Genomic DNA, 27,780 nt, shown 5'->3' with positions numbered 1-27,780 from the left:
GTATCTGAGGGCTCAGAGGTCCACTTTCAGCCGGGAAACTTCTCCCTCTCCTGCCAGATCCAAAAGGAGACACTTCCCCATGGCAATGAGCACCTCCTCAACTGGGCCCAGAGGAAGTACAGGGCAGTCACCTCTTTCTCTGAGCTCAGGGTGACTCAAGACATCTACATCAAAGTTGGAGAAGGTGTGTACTAGATTCCCAAAATTCCCAACATAGCTGTAGGCTCCAAAGCACTCCTCCCCTTAGCTTTTGTGTTTGAGCCATTGCTAGAGGTTTACATGGACTGAAAATAGTTATGTTTACATTTGATGTTTTCCCCCAAAACACAAAAACAAACAGATTGAATGATTTTACTTTCTTATAAAAAAATATCAAAGCCAATGTTTGGAATAATTTCATGCAATATGTAAAGTACTATGCAAAGGTTTTAGGCAGATGTGGAAAAAATGCAGTAAAGTAAGAATGCTTACAAAGATAGACATGCTAATAGATTATATTTATCAATTAATAAAAATACAAAGTGAGTGAACAGAAGAAAAATCAAATCAATATTTAGTGTGACCACCCTTTGCCAAAACAGTTCTTCCAGGTACACCTGCACAAAGTCAAGGATTTTGTACACACATAGTGAGGTGTATGATTCAACAATTAAACCAAACAGGTGCTAATGATCGCCAATTCAATTTGTAGGTTGAAGCTCAATCATTAACTGAAACAGAAATAGCTCTGTAGGAGGAATACAGAAGCTCACAACTGGCAGAAAACAGTGTGAGCCTGGTACAACCATATGATCTGAAGAAGCCTTCATGGAAGACTTGCCACCAAAAAGGAATACCTCTGACATGGAAACAAGGCTAAGCGACTAAACTATGCATAGAAACACAGGAACTTGGTGCAGAAAAATGACAGCTAGTGCTCTTGACTGATGGGTCAAAATTTTAAATGTTTTGCTGTAGCGAAAGGCAGTTTGTTCACTGAAGGGCTGGAGAGCAGTACAAGAATGAGTGTCTGGAGGCAACAGTGAAACATGGTGGAGGTTCCTTACAAGTTTAAAAACTTAAAGAAACAAGTTTTAAAGAAGAACAAGGAGTCCTGGTAGTGATGGTAAGGCCCCCACAGAGCCCTGATCTCAACATCATTGAGTCTGTCAGGGATTACATGAAGAGAGAGAAGCAACTGAGGCTGCCTCAATCCACAGAAGGACTTTGGGTAGTTCTCCAAGATGTTTGGGCCAACCTAGCTGCCAACCTGTTCCTTCAAAAACTATATGCAAGTGTACCTTGAAGAACTGATGCTGCTTTGAAGGGTGGTCACACCAAATACTGATTTGATTTAGAATTTCTCACATTACATTTTAGTTATTTGATAAAGATAATCTAGTAACATTTCTGATTTTGAAAGCTTTTTTTCCACACATGCCCACCTTTGCACAGTACTGTATATATCCATTTTTGCTAACTTGGCATGTTCTTCTCCTTTACTGCCTCTGTGGGAGCATTGCAGCACATATTTACATGCAACAGCTATCACGCATGAAACAAGCGTCAGGACTGGGTGTTACGTTGCCTGCCTGCATGCTTGCACATCTTTGTGCCCATGCATGATACAAACAAAAAGGGGACCCACTCATGACAAACATTGCTCCATAACACTGCTAGTGATCATGATCTGTAATTGATGTATCTAGTAGGCTAGTTGAAAGCTTAAGAGTTGAAAATATTACTAAATGTATGACTTGAGTTGACTATGAGTTTTAGGGTGCTGTGAGTCTTGAGACCATTGAGATTTAGTTTTTGTGTTGTATGTATGTGTGATAATGTGTATGTGGGAGACAAATAAAGATGCTGGAGTTAGAGAATCTGAAATACAAAGCCATGATAGTGATTTCAACAAATAATATGAATACATTAACAACAAACAAAAATGTACAAAATCTGCTGGAGGGCATACATAGGTTGGCCAAATATTTGAGGGGAAAGAAAGCAGAGTTAAGAACAGAGTTAAGCAGGAGCTGGACTATGCCTTCCACATTTTTCCAATAAGTAAGGTAAGGTGGAAGTGTGTCTGAAGTGAAGAAGCACCGGGGATTCTCAGGGGAGGCTATGATTGATCTTCACACATGTTTGAGCTGTGGACTTTCTGTTCTTCATTCTCTACTGGCCGGTCCATACAGTGAACAGACAGCACATCCAACTTGCACAATGCATCAGCTTTCAGACAGGACACCTTGTTTTTAATGAGCATCTTTCACTACATGGAAATAAAACAAAGCTTACATCTGGAGAGAAATAATGGCTCCACTACTACTGCTGATAAGTTCTCTCTGTATGTTATTAGTTGCTGTGGAGAGCAGAGTGGTTGCTCAGCCTTGAAGCGTTTGGCTTATGTCATTAGGGGGCTGTGGTTTGGCTAAAGCCCATAGTGCCATGATGTTTACTTCAAGCAAAGAGCTGTAGATTTCCACTCCTTCACATCATCAGTAGTGTTTCATGAAGATGGACAGATTCTCACTGTGCTTCCTAAGCAGGCCCGTACTCTTTTCAGCTCTTTATACTGCCACAAGGGTTCCGGTGAGGAAGGTGCCAACCTTCAGTTTACACTTTGTCCAAGGCTCTGTTTGCCAAATAAGGAAGCAGCTGTCTCGCGTTTTCTCAGAGTGCTGAGAAGGGCCCTAACTTTTCATGCTATGTAGGTACTCTCTCAGCAGTTAATGAATTTATGAACAGTTGTGAAAGTGGAGGAAAAAACAAACTAAAAGGTTTGATTAAATGTGTTTATGAATATTATTGTCCTGTTATTGTGGAGGAATTCTGGTAAAATGACTTGCCTAGTTTTCCCACGTAAAACCAAAAGAAAAATTTCCCTGTTGATAAGAAGACCGGTCATGCCAACCAGAGCACGTCCTACCTGATCCGACACAGGGCTAGGGCTAGTTAGTGCTGAGACAATTGGAATACCAGCTGCAGGGAAACTGTTCTTCAGCTGGAACCGTTGGGTCAAAGCAAACATCCAACCTACTGAAGTATCCGTGAGCAGGACATTAAATTCCTCCCAGAAGTAGGGGGTGCTGTTCTGTAGGTGACCTCGTGCTCTGACCTCCGTGTTGCCGAGGGTTAGCAAATAGCCGTATTTCTCTTTCGGGGCAGAATAGCCTTGCAGAAACCCGGACAGTAACATAAACATGTGTCCACTTTCAGATCCAGTGTTTCCTGAGTCTTGCAAGATTGATACCAAGTTCCTGTCTCTGAACTACCTGGGCGGCTACATAGAGCCACAAACATCAAAGGGTTGTGTCCTGTCTGGACCTGACAAAGACCGAGAAGTCCACATCATTGAGCTCCAAGCGCCCAACTCCAGCAGGTGAGCTTCCAAAGCCAAGAAAACATGTTGTCATAGTTTATTTTTGAGGTCAAGATGCTCTCACTGATCTCTGTGGAGTTTTTTTTGGATGGAAACTAACATGAAGGCAGGGGGTTACTGTTCACTTAGTGGTGTTCTTAGAGAAAGATATTTCAAAACTGGGTCTCAGAGTCCATGTTGCCAGATAATGTCCTCACTCCCCCAGTGGAGTGATTATTCTGTACACCCAAAAGAGCTCAAATCTGGGAACGTGTTGGTAGATGTGCCGTATCTCGCTTGCTCTGGTGATATCTGGTCTGGAGTGCATATGTCTGCTTTTTTTTCTGGGAGTGCATCCAGCTTTTTAATTAGTTGGCCAGACACCGAAGGCACAATAGCACTCCGTCGACCTAACCGTCCAAAATTATTTTTCTCTCTGCAGTGCTTTCCAGGTGGATGTCATAGTGGAACTACGACCTCTAGAGGACGATGCCCCGCTGCATCGTGATGTCGTATTGCTGCTCAAGTGCGCCAAGTCTGTCAACTGGCTCATCAAGGTCCACAGTGTGATTGGCAAGCTGGATGTAGTGGTAAGCTAGCAGCAGGACAACAGATAAAAGCTTTTCTTCCTGAAATGTCGCTTTTTCCTTCACAGACTTCACCACTGAGATTTTATATAGTCTTATCACACATCACAGTCAAGTGTCATGTCACAGACAGAAATGTCATCACTTTGCACCACTGAACAAAGAATTTGTCACACCAGAATGTGTGTTGAATTGGCGCCGTGCTCCAGGAGAGGGTGGGGATAACAGGTTAGGAGGAACTGCGAAATTTCATCGCAGCAGCTCCAGGGATTGTCATCACATTCTGAGAGCCGGGAGCGGCAGTGATGGGGGTATCACATATTTTCAGAGCCCTGGCTACTGCACATAGAGCCTAAGCTGCTTCCCATCAGTCATAATGTGAATTATGAGCAGTGATTGCTTGAGGCACTTTCTGCTGTTGGGACCTCCTCACTGTACACAAAAGACAAACACTGGCTAATTGCTGCTATATATCAAAGTGCCCTTTTGGAAATATGGTTTTATACATATAAATGCTGCATATGAGTATACAGTTTTGATATTAAATCTTCATTAGTGTTACTTGCGTCTCTTAAGATCCAAGAATATGACACAGACAGTACACTTTAAGAATAGTTTAACTGTAGGTGATGTTGATGGGGAATTGGCAGTTGTCCAACCTCTGTAATGGCTCCAGGGATAGAATTTTAAAACCAGTTCTAGAACAAAAAAATTCAGTGCAGTAAAACGCAAAGACACTTACATACCATAATATTTCATTGTGCTGAGTCTGGAGACATTTTGTATTTGCTGTATGTTGACTCGGGTGTTTTACGCCGCACTGTTAGCCCCATACTGATTTCAGTGGAGGTGTGCAGGGGGTTCTGCGTTTCCTCAGTGCGTAATGCTGATACTCCTACAGAGCTGCTGCAGCCATGACACTGCACTTTTGCCAGGCGCAATGTGTTTGTACAGCTGCCTGGTCACTGCTGTAAATTCAGTCAGGTTGTGCGGGTGTAATGCCAAGTCACAGCCTGTGGTACTTACAGCAGCACAAATGGATGGTAATGCCTCTGGTTGGTTAGGGTGTCCAACACAAGTCTATTTTCTAATACTCACCACAACACTTTGGACCAACAATATTGCACTTGTTTGGTTTTTTTTTTTTTTTTTTTTTTTTTAATTATTGGATTACATACAGCACAGCAGACTCAAAAATGTCCACTCCAAAAACAAGACTATTTTTTAAGTTCCCAAATAGCTGACATTTCGACTTTTACTTGACAACAGTGGCGCACAAGATGCTCTGCTTGTGCAACCAGTGTTTGGGAGACTGTATATGTGATATGACAGGCTTGTAATACTGAGGCCTCACTTCTGTCAGAAAGCTCTCCCCAGTGTTGCTCAAGAGACTTGAATGTGTGGGAAATGGCTGTGAGAAAGAATCATTACTCCCTCACACAGGGAGGGTATTCAGCAGGGCAGGTCATGAATTTTAGGAGAATGTTGGTTTACTCAGCATTGATTGAGCTGGGAGGCACCCATTACCTGAGACTCGTACACATGATTCACACTTCATGTGCAGGACTGTACTTGAAGTTGAATATCTGTGGTAATACTTGAACAGTAAATCATGTCTTTTGTTTCTGAAGAGGAGCTTACTTACGCGCATGGTCTTTTAGAAATGACTAATGTTATTTTTTGAGAAAAGCATTCAATAGGACATGATTTATTACACTGCTGCTTTCTTTTCCACAGGCCTCTGATACCGTGAGTCTTAGTTCAAATACGGAGAGACTGATGCAAGTGTCAAAATCCCCCAAGCAGCACTTGCCATCAGGGCCACAAGCCTTGATCAAGTGGGCAGGGGAGCATGGCTACAGTCCGGTTACGTCCTACACCAGCACTCCTGTGGCTAACCAGTTCAGTATCCGATTTAGAGAGCCAGGTAAACTGAAAAAGCACCCTCTGAATTCTCCACTCAGTTTAAATTATACTGACTGATATTTTAAATTTCACATGTATAGAATGTATTGCATGAAATTGTGTGCTGTTTTCATAGTCATAGTCCTGTATAATTTCCTTGCCTGTGAAATCAGCCTCATGAGCTTCTAACCATGCGTGATTTCCAGATGTGGTGGATCCTCTGGACAGTATGTTGCCTCCAGAGCTCTCCATCCTGCGTGACTCCAGTCCTCATCCAGGAGCCCGAGTGGCATCACGACGGTCCGGTATACCCTTTCCCTTTGCTCCACCAGTGTCGGACAGACTGCCCTACCTGCATCTGCCCTCCTCCCATGACGGACGGCCATGGGAAAATGGAGAGTCTGAGGAGCAGCAGGGCGTTCTGACTGTAGGCCTCAGTGTGCAGTGTGAGGACACAAGGATGGTGGTCAGCATCGACAAAGAAAGCCTGCAAGTGTGTGGACAGCATGATTTTATCCATCATGCCTAGAAACATATAGGACTACAACTATTAAATGCTTATTTAAATTGTTAAGTTTATTTTTATTCTAAAGCAACAAGTACAACACACATGTCCAAATAAACACAACATAACAAAAATGCAGAAAACTAAAGCCGGAAACACAGACAAAAATGCTTAGATAGCATGAAACTAAGGTGTTTATAAAAAAATAAATTATTTAATAATCAAATATTTGTATTACTTAAAATTATTTAATACCAAAACTATTAATTTTACTGTTCATTTAAATAATGATATGAAGCTGAGTAGTTCTAACCAGGAAATTACAGGTATTTTTTGTCAATTGTGACAGCACAGAAGCAAACAGTTGATGCATGTTCCCCTCTAATGTTAAATAGACATGCAGTTTGTTTCTCATAGTCAGTTCCTGAGAATACTTTATTCCTTAGTCAAAAACATTTAATCCAGGGTGCTGGAGGATTTGAAATGCGATGCAAGTCGCACGTCAGCTAATAGTTTGATGGTCTGATCAATCTAATTTGCTTTTTACCTCTCTGCTCTTGCAGCACAGACTTGATGTTACAAACTGTGACAAGAATAAACAAAAAACAACAAACATGGAGAGCACCCAAAGGCAAAACCAGGGTCTGGACCAATTAGGGGGCTTAACAAATATCTTTTGCCATTTCTTATTCTTTCTTATGCCATTAGAAAATGCAGGGTGCGAACTACGGGGGAGCCAGGGGGCACTTAACTCCCCTAAAGAGGACATCAGCTCTCCTAAAAGCATGATTTGTGATATTTTGGGGGGTCTCTAAAATATTGACAGCATGCTCTATTGCCATTAATTTCTATATTTCTCTATCATCATGGATCCATGCGTAAATTCAGGAGTGTCAGACTTCATTCCGCCAGAGAGAACGATCACCAACCGTCCGCAGCAGGCCAGTCGCTCCGCGACCTCCTGGCCCTACAGTATGGCCGACGCGCTGTGAACAGTACGTGATCGTTCCCTCTGGCTGGATGAATATTACACATGATGTATTTACTACTGCAGCTAGGGGCTCTCCACACCACCACGCAACTTTTCAGAAAATTTTCCCTCTCACGGAAAAAAGAAAGAACAGGTCACAAACTGCTGTTGTGTCAAGCGTAATTGTAGCAAAATGGCTACATATGATAATAATAATTGTATTTGGATAATTATAATAATGAGACGAGACAAACATGCCTAATACTTTCACAGTCAGCCCAAGCAGCAGTAAGAATCACAACTGCCCACCCCCCACCCCCATGGTATAGTTCGCACACTGAGAAAATGCAAACATAAACCTCCATTTAGCTAGGCTAGGTAGTTGATATCAGAGAAGAGTCCAAACTGTGCACACATTTGTATCATACCACAATGGTCAAAAGAAACTAAATACTCGAAATAATCTTCTAAGGCTGAAGCAAGCAGGACAGTTCCCAACATTTGGCGCCTGAACACGGGGACAGCGCAGTCAGCCCACATCACAGAATGGAAACTGGCATAGACTGTAATTAGGAGAAGCTGAGGCTGGAGCTAGACCACCTTGTGGGATTTGTTTATTCCTGGGAACTCAAAGTCTCACATAACCGCATTGACTTTTTTTTTTTTTTTTTACAATTCTGAAAATGAGTTAATAAAGGAAAGTTTTATTTGATCTGTATCCAATGTTGTCAATTTTTGATGTTTCCTCAGGCGAATGGGTTTACGCATGCGAACCTTACACTCCAAGACCCAGCTTGCAGAGCAACAGTCAATGCCACACACTACACACTGGAAACTCCTCTGACTGGCTGTCAGACCACCATATATCCCATGCCAGGTAGCCCAGTGGCCTTCTACATCAACTCTGTGAGTATCTATTATTACACTTTAGTTTAAAACAAGTCATGCCAATAAATCTGCTTATCCTGAGCCATGAGAAGTGGCCTCTTGGTTTATAATGTCAATACAAATGTAAATACAAAGAAAGTCTTATTCTGAAAATAAAATTAGTTTTGCTAAGATATCAGCATCCTTGGTTTTAGTTTTGACTTATTTGGTTTAAAATTATAATGACCAAAAATTTGCAGCATTTTGTATGTTACTCTGACACCGTACAGAGAGCTGCGGCTACAGGACTATATTGCGGTTACACTTTCTGCGTGGAAACACAAGGAGAAAGAAATTCTTGTATGTATCAATGTTTGTAGACTATACAAGTTGACGCCATATTTCCTAGCAACGGCAGCTATCAGATGTAAGTCAACAGCTGACTGAAAAACGCCTTTATCCTACTTTTTTGGATGATTAGAAACTGGAAAAATTGCCAAATATGCACAATATCTGCAGTGTCATTAAAGTATAGATTTCTTTACACAAAAAGTAAGACAAAATCTATTTTCTGTGTATTTATTTTCATGTGATAGACTTATTATGGGATTCAGCATTCAGTCCTGACACCCCGAGTTATCTTCATTATAATGGAATGCATTCGTTCAGCGTGTTTGTTCTAACAAGCAAGGATGAATCACTTCCTCCCCAACCTTTTGAAATCTTTTGTGGGGGAAATTTGGAACAACACATTTTCTGTCCAGTGCAGATTGAAAACCTGGGCGTATGTCCAAGGTTGTCTTTTGTGTTAGCAGATGGATGCGGGGATAACCTCTGACCTCTAGTCAAAAGAGATACTTTTTCTTTGTCTCAGTTGCTACACATCAAAGTTTGATGTGTTTTGGCTGTTGTTTCTCCTGTCCTGTGACATGCTGATTAAACTCAGCTGCGGCACCAGTGGCTTGTCAACTAACATTTGGTGCAGATTTAAGAAAAACACTGTTGGTGTCATCAAGATTGCCCTCTCACCTTTAAAGCAGCCTGTACTCTTCTCAGAGCCCTGACATTCCTCTGCTCTACTGAGAAATTAAATTATGTTTTATGTTTTTGTCCAGGGAGAGTCCCTCTGTTGAAGCCACAGGACATTTCCACATTTTAAATCCAACTCATTGGTTGCAGAATGTTTTGGCGACCTCTTTCAAAGATTCAGATCTCCCTGCCTTTGGATTACTGAAAACCCTGAATCAAGCAGCTCTACTTACAACTGGAAATGATTTTTGTGAAAGTTTTTCTTTCATGTACTAACTGATACGGATGTGGTTTACGTTTTGTGAGCAATGGACTCCTCTGTGCATTACAGGTTTTGATAAGTCATGCTGAGACTAAGGATGGGAGTGGTGGGCCACTGGATTATGAGGATCTGGAACCCGGAGACGGGCTGTCCCCAAGGAACCCAGTGGGGTTTGAGAAGACATTTAGGGAGCCCACAGAGCCCCAGTCCGTCATTGTGGTAAGACAGTGGAATTATTGTGGGTCTGTCTCTGTGAGAGTCGCACTTCATTGCAGGGTGAAAGCTGACAAATCAAGACCACAGATCTACAGATCTACATCTCTATGTGAATCATGCATAGTTGAAAGAAACACCATTTCCCAGAGTCCCCTGGTGCTAGTAAAGACTTATCTGGCTCCTGCAATCTCTCTGTGTTTCCATGAGGTCTGTTTTCTGAACTTGACCTGACATTTTCCATTTGAAAGTTTCTCCATCTTCTTCCCTCTACTGACTGATTTTCCTTTGTCTCATCCATTCCTTGTCTCCCACTTATTGTTCTTGTTCTATGTTGCTTGCCCACTTTGTGGTCCATCTTGATGTTCAAACACTGACAGTCAGGCAGGGTTAGGGCACATAGGACTGGAATCTGATCTCAGATCCTTGCTGATGTTTGTGTTGGCTTTGCCTTAATCTCCTCCTAGTTCAACTGCACGTACCGAAACCACCAGCCAACCTCCGAATTACTTCCCAGGATTGTGCCAGGACCTGGGCGGCAACCGGTCAACAACATGACGTTTAACATGGAGTTGTACAACACTCTGCCGTTCAACAGCTCTTCGCGCCAGGCCTTCTACACCGTTTCACAAAACCAGCAAGTCTTCGTGGAGGTATGCTTTGAATTTCTGATACAGTACCTCTCATTGCATATACATGTCATCTGTGTTTTGCAGTTTAGTGCAGCATTGTGTTATGGAACTTGTTTTTGTCCCTAAATTAAAACTTTACTAAGAAAACTGTGCTCTGTAAACTATCTTTCTGGGGCTTTAGCTCCTCCCGCTTTGATCGCTTAGTGTGCCATCCACAAGGTCAATTTGTGTTTTGTTGGGACTAAAAAGCTAGCTTCACTTTCACCCCTCTCTACGTGGTGTCCGTATCCTGTCTGTCTGGCTCAAACTCCTGTCTGTCTGTTTCGCAACAGTAATTATGGAGGCCATGTAAGAGATGGCAGGCACTCATACTCCCAGGCCCTTTGAAGACATGATTTATGATGATATCAGTGGGAGATGCTTCGCTGACAGCGTGTACTCGGAGCCAGCTTGTTACAAAGAGTTTTCTGTGTATGACCTTTCCAATGAGCACCATCAGTGACTTATAATAACTCAAGGGACTGTCTTATGGATGGAAAGATATTACTACTATCAAGACGGTGACTGAAATACTACTTGAAGTTTGAAATATGTTGCAGTTGACATAGCAAATGTGTTGGCAAACAGGAGTTACACATCCAACAGACAGAGCAACATTAGAATACATTTGGAGTTATTTTGGTGTCCACCTGGTGAATAAAACTACAATATTTACACTCCTTTCAGCTCTGGTCTGGTTTTCACTGAGCCCCTTAAGTCCCATAAGGTGATATATTTTATCTTGTGTGTACAAGATAAAAAACTTAAGTAAAAGAGGAGTATAAATGATTGTGGTGTGTGTGTGTGATTCAGCTAGTCTTATCAGAGAAGCATTGCATTCTTGCTCAGCTCTGTCATTGTAAACAACTTCATTCATCAATCATGACTTCAGGTTTACTTACATGAAAAATCATGTGATGACAAATGACACATGATCCATGTAATTGAAGATTTATTTATTTATTTTTTCTTCTTCTTTTTCCTCTCTCGTGCGCTTCAGGTCACATCAACCGCATCTGATCCGGAGCTGGGGTTCACCATCATATCGTGCATCATTTCTACCAACTCCAACCCCAGCGTGTCCTCAGACTATACTCTCATTGAGACAGTCTGCCCCACAGACGACTCCATCAAGTACTATCCTCAGAGGGACTTCCCTGTCTCTTACACACAGGCGGAGAAGAAAAGTTTCAGCTTCACCTTCAACTCAAAGTTAAACATGTCCCTACTTTTCCTGCACTGCGAGATGTCCCTATGCTCCAAAAGATATCAGAGCAACCACCTACCTCTGGTACGCACTACGATCTTCTCCAAATTGTTTTTATTCTTATGTTTAATGATATTACTGTACAAGCCATCCATTGTTTTGTGTGTGTGTTTGTGTGTAGTATTAGCAGTCTTTGTTTGATAAGGCTTTTGGTGTCTCTGTAGCACCAAAGCTAAGCAGGAAACAGGAATCAACCTAAGGTTTACCAAGTATCCAGCTGCAGAACAAAATAAGCATCCATTGTAACCATCATTTTCATTTTTCTCTGTGTTATCTGTCCAACTCTCTTGCAAGCACGTTCCTCTACTTTTTAAACTTCTTTAAACCTGAAAGAAGTAGTGATAACATAGTGGCCTGAGGCTGACTTGTGGCAGTGAAGCCTGTATTCTGTTTTATAGTTATATTCTGATTACAATCAAGGTCAGGTTGAGGCTCATGAGTTTGTCATTTGTTTTGATTTCCAAGTTTATACTTTGGGCATAACAGGAGGCATTTACTTGGGACTTAATGATACTTGGTGAGAAATGTATCTGTTTTCTTTTACAAGACCCTTTTTCCTGCAGAAAACTGCAGAGCGTAAAAAGGAATGCAGCGATTACCGGATTTCACTCAAAAACCAACCGCGCTTTAAAACGTCACGGTTAATTAATCGTAAAGGCTCCGCTGCACCGAGTGTTACTGTGGCACGGAACGAAACTGTGGCAACTTGCATAAAACAAAAACAATGTTATAGTAGCGGTGCGTAACCAGCGTAAGTGTCGTGCTTATCAGTGGCTACTGTACACTGGCTAAACTATGGCTGAGGGGCCAAACTGTGAAGCTTTATTTCTACCAGAGAAACGGCTGAAGTCGGCAGTATGGGAGCATTTCGGGTACACTCAAACTGATCAGGGCATTACTGAAGATAACGGATCACCTGTTCAAAAACTTGCCGTTAAAAGGCTCCTGCGATAGGAGCGAATAATTACATTAAACCTGCAGCACCTGTGGGATCACCACCCGGCTTTGCACGCCCAAGTAAAGCTAGGCCTAATACAGTATATTAAATAACGTAATAAGTTGGGAGGGAATTATATATAAACGTGTCACTTACAATCGATGCCGTAGCGGTGAGAGTCGAGCTTTCAGTGCAACGTAAACAAACAAAGCAGGTGTAAACTTTCAGACGTACCGCAACGACAGCCCCTCTGAAGCCCATTATTTTCAAAGGCTGGGTTTTGTTGCTGCGTCAAGCAACGTGCACCGCACGGCGAGAATTGAATTTGAACTAGGCTGGTTATTGTGGCGTTGCAGCCCTCCAGTAGGCGATTAAAAAACAGCGCCGTTCTCAAACAGGGAAGGCTGCCTGGCTTGCTTTATTTGACAAAGTATAAAGCACAAATTCACCTCTTGATTACTGTATGTCATCATTATATAAACCCCCCTGGGCCCACAACCAAATTCAAACCATGTAAAAACCACTGAAATATGTTGTCAATATGTAATCACCACTACTCCGGCTAAATCCTTCCATTTTCACAATCTTTCCCGAGTATACAACCAGACCAGCCATATAAAGGCTTATGTATATAAGTACTATCATTATCTCTAAAGTGCTCATTCATGCAGCAGCCTAACGTCCCTATCCATGAGTAAAATATTAATATCAGATTAGCAGTAAATATATTGAATAAGCTTGATACACTATATGAATAAACACACTCTTATTAAAATTCAACCAATTTAATAATAATCTGGATCAAGCCAACAAGTTCTTACAGAAGTCCAGCACAGAGAGAGGAACAGAGAAATAAACACATATAAACGCAGCAGTTTGGCAGTTCTGGACGCGGAATGGGCCACATCAGGTCCTGATTCTGCAGACAGAGAAACACACATGAGCTGATGTGCTCTGAAACACTGCAGGTTGTTCACCAGTCATGAGCTGTGAAACAACAGCACGGCTCTGTTGGTAAATAACTAACGTTGCTACGTGGCTGTGTTTTAATGTTTTAATGGCCAGGTCCATTTGTTTCGGAGAGGGGACTACCTCTGAGGTAATTCGGCTCCAGGTAGAACCCTGTCAGGGCACTGAAGTGAAGTGGACCCAGAACAACTCATCAGCTGTTAGCTGTAATGTTAAACACTAGCAGGACTAAAGTTACTAGCTGTGTTAAAACTATAACTTAGCACAACATCACTGCGCTGTAATAATGTTATGCTTTATTAAATGTCACAAAATAGATATTAGATATAATGTCAGTCCAGTGACTGTGACCTGACAGCAGGCCTGCCTCTCATTCTCTGGCGCTGGCAGTCACTCAGCCTGCCGAGTGAACGAAAGACTGAGGAGGACCCATGTGAGTCGTTCATTCCTGCTCCACAGTAGGAGCTGTCACGTGACAAATGAACGACTCAGACCTAGAGACCCACAGTTGAGAGTCGTGAACTAATCAATTCTGTTTCCTGTGCTGACGGAGCCCATGCAGCTGCCGTGTGACGAGTGAACGTAAGAGTCAAAGATCCTTCGCGCATGCGTGTAAAGGAACGAATCACTCACTGAGACAACCCGTTCCTCCCGAGTCATACACACGATTAGGTCTTATGAACGAAACGTTCTTTGAACAACACAACACTACTCAGCAACTTCCACGCAGTGCAAATCGCTTCTTTATGGAAGACAGAACGTAGTCCTCGCAAGACCTTCAGTCACTGAACATTTAACGTTACATCCTGTTGCCTCCTCCTGTCTGTGGTGAGAAAATGTTGCCAGGTGTAAAACACTAACATACATCAGGAGCTTATAGACTTTCAGGACTATAGGCTACCAATTAACTGCATTTCAGTTAACACTGCACTCAATTTCTTTCTATCATTTTCACTAAAACATATGTATGGATGAGAGTTGATGACAGTAACAGTTCAGTTTATTCCCCTCCTTTGTAACAATTTCCCCTGGGGGATAAAAGTTATATTTACATATTACAGAAATATAATTGTTAATGTCATTAAATGTTAAAAATCAACTTAAGTCATTACTAGTGTTGTGAAATTAATTAAAGCATAATAATTGTAATAATCGTGAAACCGTGATTATTTCTCTGACAATAATCGTTCCAACAAAATCTGTAATCGTTGCATCCCTAAGCGTAAGTGCCTTTTACAGAACGGCATGTTTCCTTTTCATAGGATTTCTTTGCTGTAAAATTTGTAAGCTTAAGCAATTAATTATTTTTATTTCTCCAATCTTATCTACAGTGTTTACGACCCAGTGAGACCTGCGATTCTCTTTCTCTGGACAATATCATGGCGATGATGATGAACACCAAGACGTCCACCAAGCCACTGGTTGTGGTGGATGGGTCTGGACAACCGGACATGACAAGTTAGTTATAAGGAAATAAAATCCCATTTTACACCAACTTAGAGCTTATGCCATGAGCTCAACCTAAAAATGATGCTTGTGGGTTTTCAGAGCTCTCATCCATGATTCTGCTTTATCAATGCAACAACGCACTATCAATCAGGCTCTGATTTCCATTGATTTGAGTATAAAGTGTGATAAGGAAACTGCAATAAAGAGAGATGTCGGTCTGAGGGCGAAGGAGCCAGGCAAAGCTTGGTCCGGTACTTGGGGATTAGATCAAACCCCAAAACACTGCACATCACTTCCCCACATCTGGTCATCATTAACTGCAGCGTATGTGTGTTGTGCGGTTGTGTATGCACATTTGGTCTTCTGTTTACATTAACGTCCCTACACAAGAGTGTGTTTTTGGTGTGTGTACATGCTAGCATGTACTTGACTGCAGTAAAGGGGAGTGTCCTAACGCTGAGGCCCAGTTCGGCCGCTCAGGACCGGTCCATGCCGAGGGAGAGATGGAAAAAGAGAAGTCATACAGCACCAAGCTCCAGTTGTTTTCACTTAGGATCTCTGCTGTGGCCTCCCCTTTCCACTAGAGAGGGGGAGGAGGGAGGAGTGTGTGTGTGTGTGTGTGTGTGTGTGTGTGTGTGTAAGAGGGGAGTGGTGGTCCTCTCCTTGACTTTGGGAGTCCAGCCAGAGCCTAAAGCCCCCTCGATGTTCCCTTGTTCAGCCTCTCATTCATTCATTCACTGTATTGCGGAGTCTCTGGGGCTGCGAGTGTTATCATAGGGAGGGAGCTTGCAGGTGGGGGGGCTGAGGTAACCACGGTCACATTTTAATTATGACCTAAACTGAGATGGGGTGATATCATGAGTGCCCAATATCTAGTGGACTGCCAGAGCTTTTCAAATCAGCTTCCCCTCTGAGCAATGACATCAACAAGAGACCTGCGGTCAGTTTGAGTCAACTTTATTGACTCACGAGTTTAATATAAATCATCAATTTAATGAGTGTGAGCTAGAGCCAGACTGACACATCAGCATGACCGATATTGGCCGATTTAAACTTATTGTGGATATACTGCATACACGTCAGCTGATAGATAACATGAAATTGCAGTAGAGAAATTACAAAGAGATTTGCAGTAATTTCACACATAGTTTGTCCACCAAATGTGAATATCTGCTGTTATTCTTAGTACTATAATATTGCCTTTGAGTTTTAGAACGTTGGATGGACAAAACAAGCCATTTGAATATATCAACATGGAGTTTAGGCGATTGTGATGACCTTTTTTGACTAATCTATAATGAAAATAATTGTTAGTACATGCTCAGTACATTATCTTGGTCAGATTGTTTAAACGCTCAGCTATATAGATATAGGTGTTGACAGAATTGTGTGGATTGTTGTTTTAACTGGACATTGGGATTCACTGCTGGGCAGAGCTATAGACACAGTCACTTTTTAGCACAGAAGTTCTAGTGTTGATGTTAGAGAAGCTGCTGAAGATATTGGTCAGCAGAGATTTGCTGGTGCAGAGTAGGCAGCAATGTTCCCTGCCCCACCAACACTGTGCCAGTGCAGCGGGTTTATTTCCCATGGAACAGATTAAGTAAACACAGATATGCAATAAACAGTGAAAAAAAACTCAATTTCAAAGGCCGTGTTTTATAACACAAAGGCATCTCTTATGCTAGGATGGCAAACAAAACAAGCAGCCTTTTCAAGAGCCACATTTCTGCACTGGAAAGCATCCCAAAGAGCTAAATTTGATCTACAAATCAAAGAGGGCCACTTGTGGCCAACTTTGTGCATGGAAAAACAAAACAGCCTCAAAGACCTGCCATCAAAAGTAGATTTACTGCTTCACAACATCAATAAATTGCATCCCTTTTTATGGATCTGGTAACATTTAGGAAAAGTTGTAATGATATGATCTATATTGCCAACCACTAAAATAAATGATAATTTTCAACTGTACAAGTAGTACTACTTCAGTTTGTGTACAAAGATTTAATAAAGAGCATACAAAACCTATAATAAGTGTATTCACTTTACCATGCATTAAATGTAATCTGCTTTAAAAGTAAACTTTTAGTGTTATTACATTTAAAAATACTCATCTGGCAGAAACTACAGTGGATCAAATCAAATGTACTACTAAATGAATGTGTTGACTTTCAGATTGCTTATCTTTCTAAGGAGTGAGTATCTGTGATTAAATGTCTGTGATGATGCATCACCTGAAAACCTGCTGAATAAGGGGTTTTGTTTTCCACATCGGCTGCTGTATTCACTGCCCGAATGCCAAGCAGCTTACTTTATCATTAAAATAATCATAAAACTCAAAATGTGTGATTTTAAACTAAAAAGAAAGTGTTTCTACTCGTCAAGAGTATAAATCTTTTTACATCAAGTGTATACTGAAGACATTGATGTATGAGCAGATCCATTATAGGAACCGTGAGTAAAACCACTGTATATTATCAGTTGTATGCGGTGCCTAAGCTTATTGCGGTGACAAGTTTTGAACTGTGGAGTTCAACTGTAGTCGACTTTATAAGTAGGAAAAACCCATTTCAAGTCTTGCTTAGGTGACATCAGTGGTCTCTGCGGTGCAATGTGCCCCAAGGTCAGAATTAAACAAAAACAAGTCATTACACAGGGGTGCTTTCTCATGCTCTCACTCCATAACGAAAGAAAACTTACATAAACAGAAATATCAGAACTGTCCCACCTCTGGCAACGGCCTAAAGCTTCAAACATAAGTCATGAGAACTTCTAGGGTGCTGTCTGGTTCTGTTAAAATAGTGAACAAAAGTCAAGACCGGACAGACATCCAGCAGAGTGTTGTTCCCCATGGGTGTTCTTATATGAGAGTCGTGTAATTTAATTTCTCATCATAAAACATAACAATCTGTAAATCAAGTTTGCAAGAAAACACTACACACCGCTTTCTTTTGCTGGCAGCAGTTCAGTGTGTGCTTCCTCTCTCTTTTACTTGTGGGGATGAAAGCATTACAGGCCACTCTCTGCATTCTTAGCATAACAAGTCACATGGGACAGATAACACCGGAGCGATGGGATGGGGGTGAAGGGAGGCAGAGAGGACGTCCTCTGGCCAACGTCCCCTCTGAAATTAAAGTCCTCTATGATGACCTGTCATCATCCATTATGCGAGATGAAAACTAAAAGGTGTTCTTTCTAAGAATAGCACCCATTGTGCCAGAGTCTTGGACATGTACCAGGCTCGCCTCTTGAATTCGCCCGTACACAAGCGCTTTTGTATTGTTTGTTAAGACATCATTACAGCTAAGTTCACTTTTGAAAGCCTTCCAGATGGCTTGAAATAAATGGCTGAGCAGAACTAATCAGAGTCACTAGGTTCATCCTTTAGGACACTGTCAGTTTACAGAATAGCTGCTCTTTCAGCTTCTCCTGGTTCAGGTTTCTTTATCACATTCCACAGAGAATTGCATTTCAACACAAGGCAATATCAGCAATCCACTGATCCTCAGGCTGACTCACAACATGCATTGTGTTCTTTTTTGAATAATTAAAATGAACAATGTGTACTGTGCATCTGCATACATGAAGGTCAAGATACAGTACATTAAATTGCATTTTATTTTGCAGTTATTCCTTCTCCCGAAGCTACCCAAAGCCCACCGGGTCATCCTAATGATGGTAAGTTATTTTACAAAAATGTCATACTAAAATATTCTTACTTTCTACTCCACATTTCATAATATTGAGTTGAGTTTTAATTTATTTAAAATATTTTTACATATTTGACACAATTTATTCATGTTATAATTTATTCAATAATGTCTTATTTATTTAATTGTGATTACTTTGAGGCACCATAGACTTTCTGTTTGAAAGCTTTTAAATATTTCCAAGTTGCCATATATCATGTATGAACTGTGTCTTGCTTTGTTTCCCAGACATACTGTATGTACTGGACACTCCGACAGTGGTGGGGATCGCCTTTGCAGCCTTTGTGATTGGGGCCCTGTTGACCGGGGCCCTGTGGTTTATCTACTCACACACAGGTAGGTCCTTAACCTGCTGCTCCTCGGCCCCGCTTCACCTCTCTACATTAATGAAAAGATAAGATGCAAAGGAATGTCCGAGTGTCTCAGTGCCAGAAATGTACCGCTGGGATTGCCAAACATCCTGCTGCTGACAGAGGCCAGTTCACAATAACATATTGACTCCTCTACTGTAAATATATCCTGTTGGTCAGCAGAGCTCTTCTCTTTCCTGCCTTTGAATGTTTCAGGGGCTGCGTGGTGGTCAGAGAATATTCTCAGTACAATGGCTGCAGACTAGTTGGAAATTCCCCTTGTTGGGTTTAGTGGGCCCTCACAGGAAAAGACACACAATCTGTCCATTAGATGCCAAGACCTTCCCCATCGTCCCCAGCCTGCTGACCCCAGCTGACCCCTGAGAGGAAGTGTGCTGCCTCTGAGTTCACCGTTGCATAGAGCTGCCCTGTTCTGGTTGGCCTGACTGCTTGACTGGTGATCCGCCATGCCATTGACCTGTTGCTCCGAGGCTGATGTGTTCTCCATGGACATCTTTCATAAACGCAGTCAGGATGTTTTAGTTCAGAAGGCAGGGCTTTCAGAAAATACAACAATGTGAGTGTTTCAGTTAATGCTAAGTTTACAGTTTGGAAGATGCTCGCAGTTAGTCAGTGTTTTAGGTCAGAAAATCACCCTCCCTGATAGTTGTGAACGTAGCAAAGAGACAGATACTTGTCAGAAGTGTTTAAAGTTCCAGTCATGCTAAGTCACTTCTATAAGTGTTTACTGAACAGGATCATGTAGCAGAAAAGATCAGCTGTCAGATTTTAGTGCCCTTATCTTTATCATAATATTGGTATTGGCTCCTCTTTAGAAAGCCACTTTATTTAAGCTTTATGGGTTTCCTAGAGTGACAAAGAACCACGTGCCTTGTAATTGGCTGGTTTTCCAAAAACATTAGAGGTCCAAAGGGAACATGTGAAGAGAAACAGGTGTAGGGTTAGATAGACTTTCACGATGTAGGGAGAAAGGCACATGTTCCTGTTGATGTTATCAGAATAGGCCTTAGTTGGGCGTGTTAAGCAGTCTTGGCTGAAATGACCTTACAAGGAAATATTGGCAGTTCCATGTAACCCCCAAGAATGTAGATCCCCCAAAACAACCACCAAAAATATCAGTTCAGAGTGTATTTTAAACTAGTGTACAGAGTAATGAAACATGAAAACAGATTTGGGTCTATCCCCTCAGGGTCTGAGGACAGTGTTCTTGGCCTCTTTACTCATAGTCATTATTTTGGGGGTTTTTGTATCCATTACAGTTTAATTCCCTATAAGGCAATTAAAAATATCAAGGCTTTAAAAAGTGCCCCACACTATATTATTTGACATTTTGCTCATGATCTTGGCACATCCAATAGGTTTGCATTCTGCCAGGGCTGCAGGCACGTCTGCCAAGAGAGCTGCTCTCCACCTCTGCTCAATTGGTGAAATAACATACAAATGAAACTTTCAAACCAATTGTAAAAACACCACTCACATGAGGAGAATTTTCACACATTATCTGCTCTGAAATCCATACCTGCGCTACACGATTAGAAAATAATGGCAATCACACACTGTACAATAGTAAGTAAGCTATCCTGACAGACAAGTACGCACCAACTTCTTTTTTTAGCCATGCATGCAGTAAGGTTCTTAGGTTGGCAATGTTTGGTCCTCCCCTTTGGTTCAGATTGAAATATCCCAACAATTATTGGATGGGTTAACATAACATTGTGTCCTGACGTTCGTGGAACCTAGAAGATTGATCCTAATGACTCCTCTAGCGCCACCATGAGGTGGATATTTGTAGTTTGCCATGACGTTTGGTACATACGTTCATGTTCCACTTTTGATAAATTACTTACAACTTTGGTGATGCTTTCACTTTTAAGCTAGTGCCACCAGAAGGTCAAAATTGTAATTTGCTTAACGACCTCATACCTGCCAAACTAATGACATTCGCATCAGCCTCTGCTACGATGTGTTTAGTTCTAATTAGCAAACGTTAGCATGCTAACAGACTAAAGCAAGATGGTGATCCATTGTTGTGTTGTGTGTGTTTGCATTCATGTGATGTCATATGATTGTCTGGTAAGTCTGTTTAGTCTTGTTATTGGCTGAACTGATGGCTGAGGCTGAGGCAAGTCATGAGATAATAGGAACTCTCTCTATATTTGATTTTAGAGTCCAAAATAATGTATATAGCCTTTGACAGAGTAGTGATGGATACATTTTAATGAAGTGTGACAATAATGTGCTGCTTTTCCACCTTGCACACAGGAGATATGAAGTGTCAGCTGTGTCTCCGGTCTATCTGGGGTTTATAAAGTCACTGATCTGACTTACACACATTTTTGCACTTGTCACATTAGTGCATTTCAGAAGCATCATGGCCTTGAAAGGAGTTTTCTGTATCACATCCTTGGATACTTTGTTTAAGACGTTGTAAGTTTGGGGTGTTGACTGTGCCAAGAGATACTGAGGTTGTGCTTCTTCTTGTGTGATTCCTCGTCCAGAACACAAATTGTCCCTGTCAGACATCTGTTGCAGCAACTGCCTACAGAGTTTTCGTGCACAGTATGTTTCTGTGACATAAAAGCAGCCTTTATCTCTCCTATCCAGAATGATAATATTGAACTTGGGAATCTATATTTCCTCAGACAGATGAGGTGAATCCAAGTCCTTTTTGTTTTGTAGAGCTCTTAGTCCTGTGAGGGAAAGACCGCTGGCAGCTCTGTTCTGGTAAATATTAGCAAACGCAGGGGCCCCAAAGAGGGAGCGGGATGCACGATCAGCTGTGGACACACAGGCCTGTCATATATGCAAGCATTCATGCATAGACACATAACTTTTAGTACACACCAAACTGTCAGTAGAAACACCTTTGTCTGAAAGATACAAGTTTTTGTGTGCACTTTCTGGGAGGAATGAAGCGAGGAAGCAACCCAGAAACAGACTACAGTAATAATTGTGCCTGCCAAATACTCAAATTAAACACAGACTTGGCTTTATTTCAAAAGCTGTTCATTGTCTGTCGTTTTCCGTAAACAAATGTAAGAACCTTTATTTGCCCCTTCATTTTAAGTGTTTGATCCCGAGAGTCTACGAAATGAAATGCTTATTTAGGCATAGAACAGTAAACCAGTCCGCGGTTTGAGCTCCAGTCAGAAGTCCCTGTCTTGTGTTTGTTCTGCTTTATCTACTAAAGCCAGGCTAATTGAATCCAGATAACTAAAGAAATCATCTCCATGAGCGGGGAGTCCTCTTCTCTTTTTGTTCAAAATATCATCTGTCAGACAGGATGTGAGTAGTTGTTTCTGGGCGCTCTGTGGTGACATTTTTTTGGTATCAGCAGTTGAAAACACTTTGTGTGACTCTCTGGCAGATTATGCTTAAAGATGGTAAACGTTAGGGCAAATTAAGTCCAGAGTTCTTCTTGCATTACTTTGCACATTTGCCAAGTTTTTTGTACTGAAAACTAGTTTCGCTTGTAGTGTAGTGTCTAGTGCTTGAGTAAAATGTATTAATCTCCAAAAAGCTGTGCATAAAACATCAGGAAAAATAATTTTATTTTAACTCAAGTATAAGGTTTATGTCAAGTAGTGACAGTCATAGTAAACAGTAGGAGATTTAACAGTACATTTGTTTCTTTTAAAATTTAAGAGTACAGAGGATTTGGAGTTTCCACCGTCTTAGAGGAGTGCAATTTGTAGATTTAAACAAATGGATTTGTCATCTTCCTGTCTACCTCTGCCTTTCTGTAATATATATATATGATTTTTTTTCTATCTCCCTCTGGTCCAATCCACCCCTGCCTCCCTCTCCACTCCCTCTCCTGCTCTACATCTAGGAGAGACAGCTGGCACACAGCAGGTCCAGAAGTCCCAGCCGGCCTCAGAGAACAGCAGCGCAGCCCACAGTATCGGCAGCACCCAAAGCACACCCTGCTCCAGCAGCAGCACTGCGTAGCCCAGGACGTGACCCAGCGGGGGCGCAGGGACTGGTTCGTTGATCTCCTTCAATGAAAGGAATTATTTGTGGAGATGCAATTAGAAGGAAAAAAGTATGAAAAAAGAAAACACACTAACGCCTTTAGTCCTTGTGTAAATTCATTTTGTGCCACACAAGTGTGTGCAGGCAAACCTGCTGTTACTGAGCTGCAATAGTAGCGAGACCCAGCTTGGCAGCCTCCCCTCACATCTAGCACAGCAAACTACAAGAAACAAATGTGAGTTTATAGCAGGCATTTCTTTCGAATCCAAATGCTGGCGTTGTCTGACCACAACACAGCCTTTTGTTTTGACCTTAAATGGTTTGATTTAGGCAGTTTGGCACAAGCAGGGGTAATCCAACAAAGCAATCAGGCTGCAGTGATGTCAGAGTTAGTAAGTGAGATGTTGATGGCGGGACTGTAACGCGTTACTTTATGACATGCAACCCTGGAGGTGGCGAAAGAGCAGAGCAACCACTATTAACATGCGGACAAAAGTGCAGTATGAACAGAAGTCGTCATCTTGACACACAGAGATGATGGCTTTTAAAAGATGCAAGACATTGTAGGTATTGAATGTATACAGAAGAGTAAATGCCAAAAAATGTGAAAGACAAATGTGAAAGACATGCTGATGAAATGCCACGTTTAATAATGTACTCATTTCAATCATTGTTCCCTTATAATGGTTTCATATATATTTCTATGCAGTAGTCATAGAATTGCATTTCAGCAGGTCGGGGTCTGAGTCTCAGTTTCATTAATGTTACACAACTTCACAGGGGCATTGTGTGCTACATTTAACTAGTTGTTAACAGAATAGTTGGGAAATACGTTTATTTGATTTTTATCCAAAAGTTAGATGAGAAGGTCGATGGCTCTCGTGTGTGCGTTAACGATGAAGCTCGATACAGGGGGTGAATAGCCTAGCTTGGCTAGAAGGCTGGAAGCAAGTTAGCTCAGAGAAATAACTTTTAAGAAAAAGCTGCAGCATAAAACTCCCCCTAAAACTGCAAATTGTCATTTTAATTTTCTGCCCTATATGCTGGTTAAACAAACAAGGTGTTTATTAGTTTGCTTTAGAGGGGGTTTGTAGGTGTATTTTTTTTAGCTTTGTACAGAGCCAGGCTATCTGTTTACCCCTACTTCTAGTTTTATGATAAGCTAGGCCAATCTCCTCCTGGCTCCAATCAAGAGCTTCAGAGAGCTCACACTCAAAAAATTAAGCGAATAAGCATATTTCTCAAAATGTAAAAATAGTCTTTTAAGACCTGTATATTTCTGTGAATATTGTAAATAGTCAAAAATGTTGCGAGACAGAATGTGTACCAATTCAGTTTTTGTACTTCTGTGTTACACACTAGATTTACCTGTGTGAGGTGCAAATTAACACCATTTCTCATTTTAAAAGTGATAAAATAAGAATTGAATGAAATTAATTGAAATTGATGAATGACAGGTTAAACTTAGGGTATAATTTAAGGACATGAGTTCAAATCATGGTTTAGTATAGTTGACGTAATGTCTGCTCCTTTACACTGTTATAGTCGTTATTGATTTAATTTTTGCTAACTTTTGCAGTTAATCTATTGTTTAGTCTATACAATGTCAGAAGATAGTGAGAAATATCCATCAGACCAACAGTCCTGACCCCATGTTCTATTTTAAACAGAGAACACTGACATTTGAGAAACTGCAAAAAATACATTTTTGAGGTTTTCCCTTGATAAATGCCTTAAATGATGATTCTTTTTCTGTCATTTGACTAATCCATTATTCAACTAAATGATTCAGCACTTCTTTACACATTCAGCTGATTGTTCTTTTATCAGACAGAGTCTGAGGAAGAATAGATTTGTTACATTATAAAACCAAATGTACAGTGTATGGATTTTTTTTTTTGCCCAGTACTTTTTGTATTAATCTTGGCACTGACAGTATTGAATAAGCTGTAGCTGAAGCTCATTGTTATGGACATAAAACTGCAACACCACGACTACCCCACCATCTTAGTATAATATGAATGTTTTCTATAGTGCCTTCTTTTAACCTGTATGTGTTTTTATCAGACTGCGGGTGGGAGTAACTGGGCCTTTGAATTTGAGAAGTTTGCCTGTAACAATTTTAATCATAACAAGAAAAACAGAATGTATTTTATCTTAAAGCTTTTGATTTTATTTTATTTTTTATTATGTAAACATGTATAGAGCTTTCTAAAGATGGAAGAGAGTATAAATATATATAAAATATATATTTGTGTATAGAATTATATTTTGGAATATATTTACCAAGAGAAATTTATTGTCTTCTATGTGTGTAAGTACTGTGAATTGTGGATGTGCTCATACCTAACACACCTTTGTGGGGGATTTATTCAGTTTATTCATAAAAGCCCCATGGCATGTTTTATGACACTTTGACTAATGAAAATATAATAATCAAAGTAATAAGTATTAAGCTTTTTTTTAAGAATCACAATCTGTGTCTGTTTTACTGACCCAGAAAAATGAAAAATGTTTAAATATTTTTACCTATATTTTCAATAGTTTATAGTTGTTTACAGTAAAAACAACTTTGACTTCATTTGAAGAATGTGTCATAAAACATGTAATGAGTTTGTAATGAATATCGTACATAAATGCTTTTCAACCTGCAGGTAATTGCTTCTGTACATGGAACACAACTCCTAATTTTTTGTCTAAACATTACTACTTTATTTTCTGATTTGGAGGGAATTTTGAATTCCTCACTTTGCAATATCAACTTATTATTGAAGTAGTTGCAGATTGATTACTATTTTGTGATATTTACTAAAATATTTTCATATGATATAAAGAAATCAGATGTTATATAAGCTTGCTAGATGAGTACATTTAAATACAGATTTCCTGTCCTTGAAGGGAAGCTGTAGCAAAGAATATTAAACTATGTTTTCAACACAGTATTTGTAAATGATGGAGTTTATTCTAAAAGTGAGTAACAAAAACCAGATCACAAACTTGTTTTGGGCCTTCTGTCGTCACAGCAAAGATGTTTGTCCTCTTCAGATAATGAAAACAATCAAACCAAGGCTGAGCCACTGATGGCAGTAGTTAAACCAAAGTGAAAGTGGAATGTATAATAAGAGTCTACGTATTCATTGAGAATGGAGGGTGGAGAAAATCCAACTCTGTTATTTTGTTTCTGGAAACTGTTTTCAATAACACTTGAGAAATATTTTTATTAAGTCATATTAGAACCACTTGTTTTCAGAGCAACATTAGAACTTGTTTGTTTAATCGGGCCCGTTGCCAGGTGTGTTCATGCCCAAACCCTGTTCTCTAAATCTCTATTCTGGTTATACAGTAAATACACAGCAGTGATATGTAGTGCACTGTTGCTGTTGTCAGGCAGAATTGCTTTGTGAACAACAACACTGTGTCCCACTGTATACAGAACTGACATAGTGATAGATCCATGTCGCGCTGTGGGAATGTGCCGCAGCCTATAATCAGCGGCCATTGTGCGATTAAGGCTTGATGACTTTCCTGTATTTTTGAGGTTTCTGTTATCGACTGTGGCAAATCCATCTCCCATGTGTAATTATCTCCTCCACCCCCCTCGTGTCATGCTGTTAAGTGTCTGAGCCTCAAGTTATGTTCTGGATCTAATCTTCTCATTTGAGGTAATTTGGGGATCTTCTTTCACCCAAGCTAACAATCCATGAGAGTTGCTGTTCAAATATCAACATTTCTCCCCTGCCTGTTGCCTCAGTGCATGCTGGGAAAGGCTCCAACCCCACATTCGTGTGCTGAAATAGTAAAATATACCTTCATTATGACTCATAGTTAATGCTGATCTGATAACAGCTGTAATTGAAGCACACATCCACATTATCTAGTTATAGAATATTTCTTTCTTTTTTTTTTTAACCATTTGACTACCTCATGTTTTTCTATGAATGTGTAATTTGTGTCCTATGTGTGTGTTGGTAAGTGTGTTTTTTGTGCATATGTTTGAAATACTTATAGATTATATTTCAGTTGGATGATTTGGGGCCCCTACGTGGTTTTATTGCAGTTTCTCGTTTCTTTTTCAATCTCTAAGCAAAGAAATTCAGAGTGTGGGCTTTCCCACGATGCCAAGATTGCCTTTTTTTGGGGCATTGTAAATGTGTAAAATTTTGGTTAGCTATTGTTTCCTTTTAATTTTTGGAAATTTTTTATATGCTGTAAATACGCATGCTATTTGTATACCCATTATGTCCAATAAACTTTCCTAATAATTTACCGGGTTGCTGTTTAATGATTTCTCTGCCACTCTGATTGCGCTTGATGTTCACCATATGTGAGGGTGCAGTGTGGACGCCTCCTGTATGGATTTGTTTTAGGACAATGAGCTGCAATAACGATGTGTTAGGCTTGGCTCTGTTGCGGTGAAGTCATGACTCGTCTCTGGTGAGCTCATAACATGATACAGACCATGTGGACCTCTGGCTTGAGGTTTTCGGGGGAGGTAGGCCACGGAGATGAGTGCAATGCATGAGTCGTCACCTCTCTCCCCTCCCCCCCGGCATTCGCTCCGTCTTTGCTTTTCATTAGAGCTCCTTGGAGACGGCTGTAAGCAGCATGCCTTGGAGTAGATTTGAAAGGCTCTGTGATTATAGTAGAAGAGAAAGAGTTATGCCAGCTCAGGTTTGGGTTTACTGGTCCACATATCGCAAATCCGTCTGACCCCTTTAAGGCCTCTGTGATGTCACATCTGTGTCTCTTTTCC

At 40.8% G+C, this 27,780-nt stretch overlaps 1 protein-coding gene across 1 annotated transcript; it reads left to right on the top strand.

Annotated features, from left to right (window-relative positions):
- On the top strand, positions 1-27,293 carry tgfbr3 (transforming growth factor, beta receptor III; the record flags this gene model as incomplete). The annotated part of the gene is given in 13 exon segments (XM_038716756.1): positions 1-184; positions 3,199-3,361; positions 3,783-3,930; positions 5,665-5,854; positions 6,039-6,325; positions 8,058-8,213; positions 9,535-9,684; positions 10,146-10,331; positions 11,350-11,640; positions 14,854-14,980; positions 18,599-18,649; positions 18,910-19,017; positions 22,885-27,293. Coding segments are annotated over 13 exon segments (2,160 nt in total), but the record flags the coding sequence as incomplete, so codon positions are not given.
- Positions 27,294-27,780: the final 487 nt, after the last annotated feature.

This window comes from Micropterus salmoides, unplaced genomic scaffold (genome assembly GCF_014851395.1).
Source record: "Micropterus salmoides isolate LMB-PRFRI ecotype aquatic unplaced genomic scaffold, ASM1485139v1 Ms_hic_scaffold_13, whole genome shotgun sequence".
Classification (NCBI taxonomy): domain Eukaryota; kingdom Metazoa; phylum Chordata; class Actinopteri; order Centrarchiformes; family Centrarchidae; genus Micropterus; species Micropterus salmoides.
Note: the sequence above shows the minus strand (reverse complement) of the source record. Positions and strands in the feature narration are given on the sequence as shown.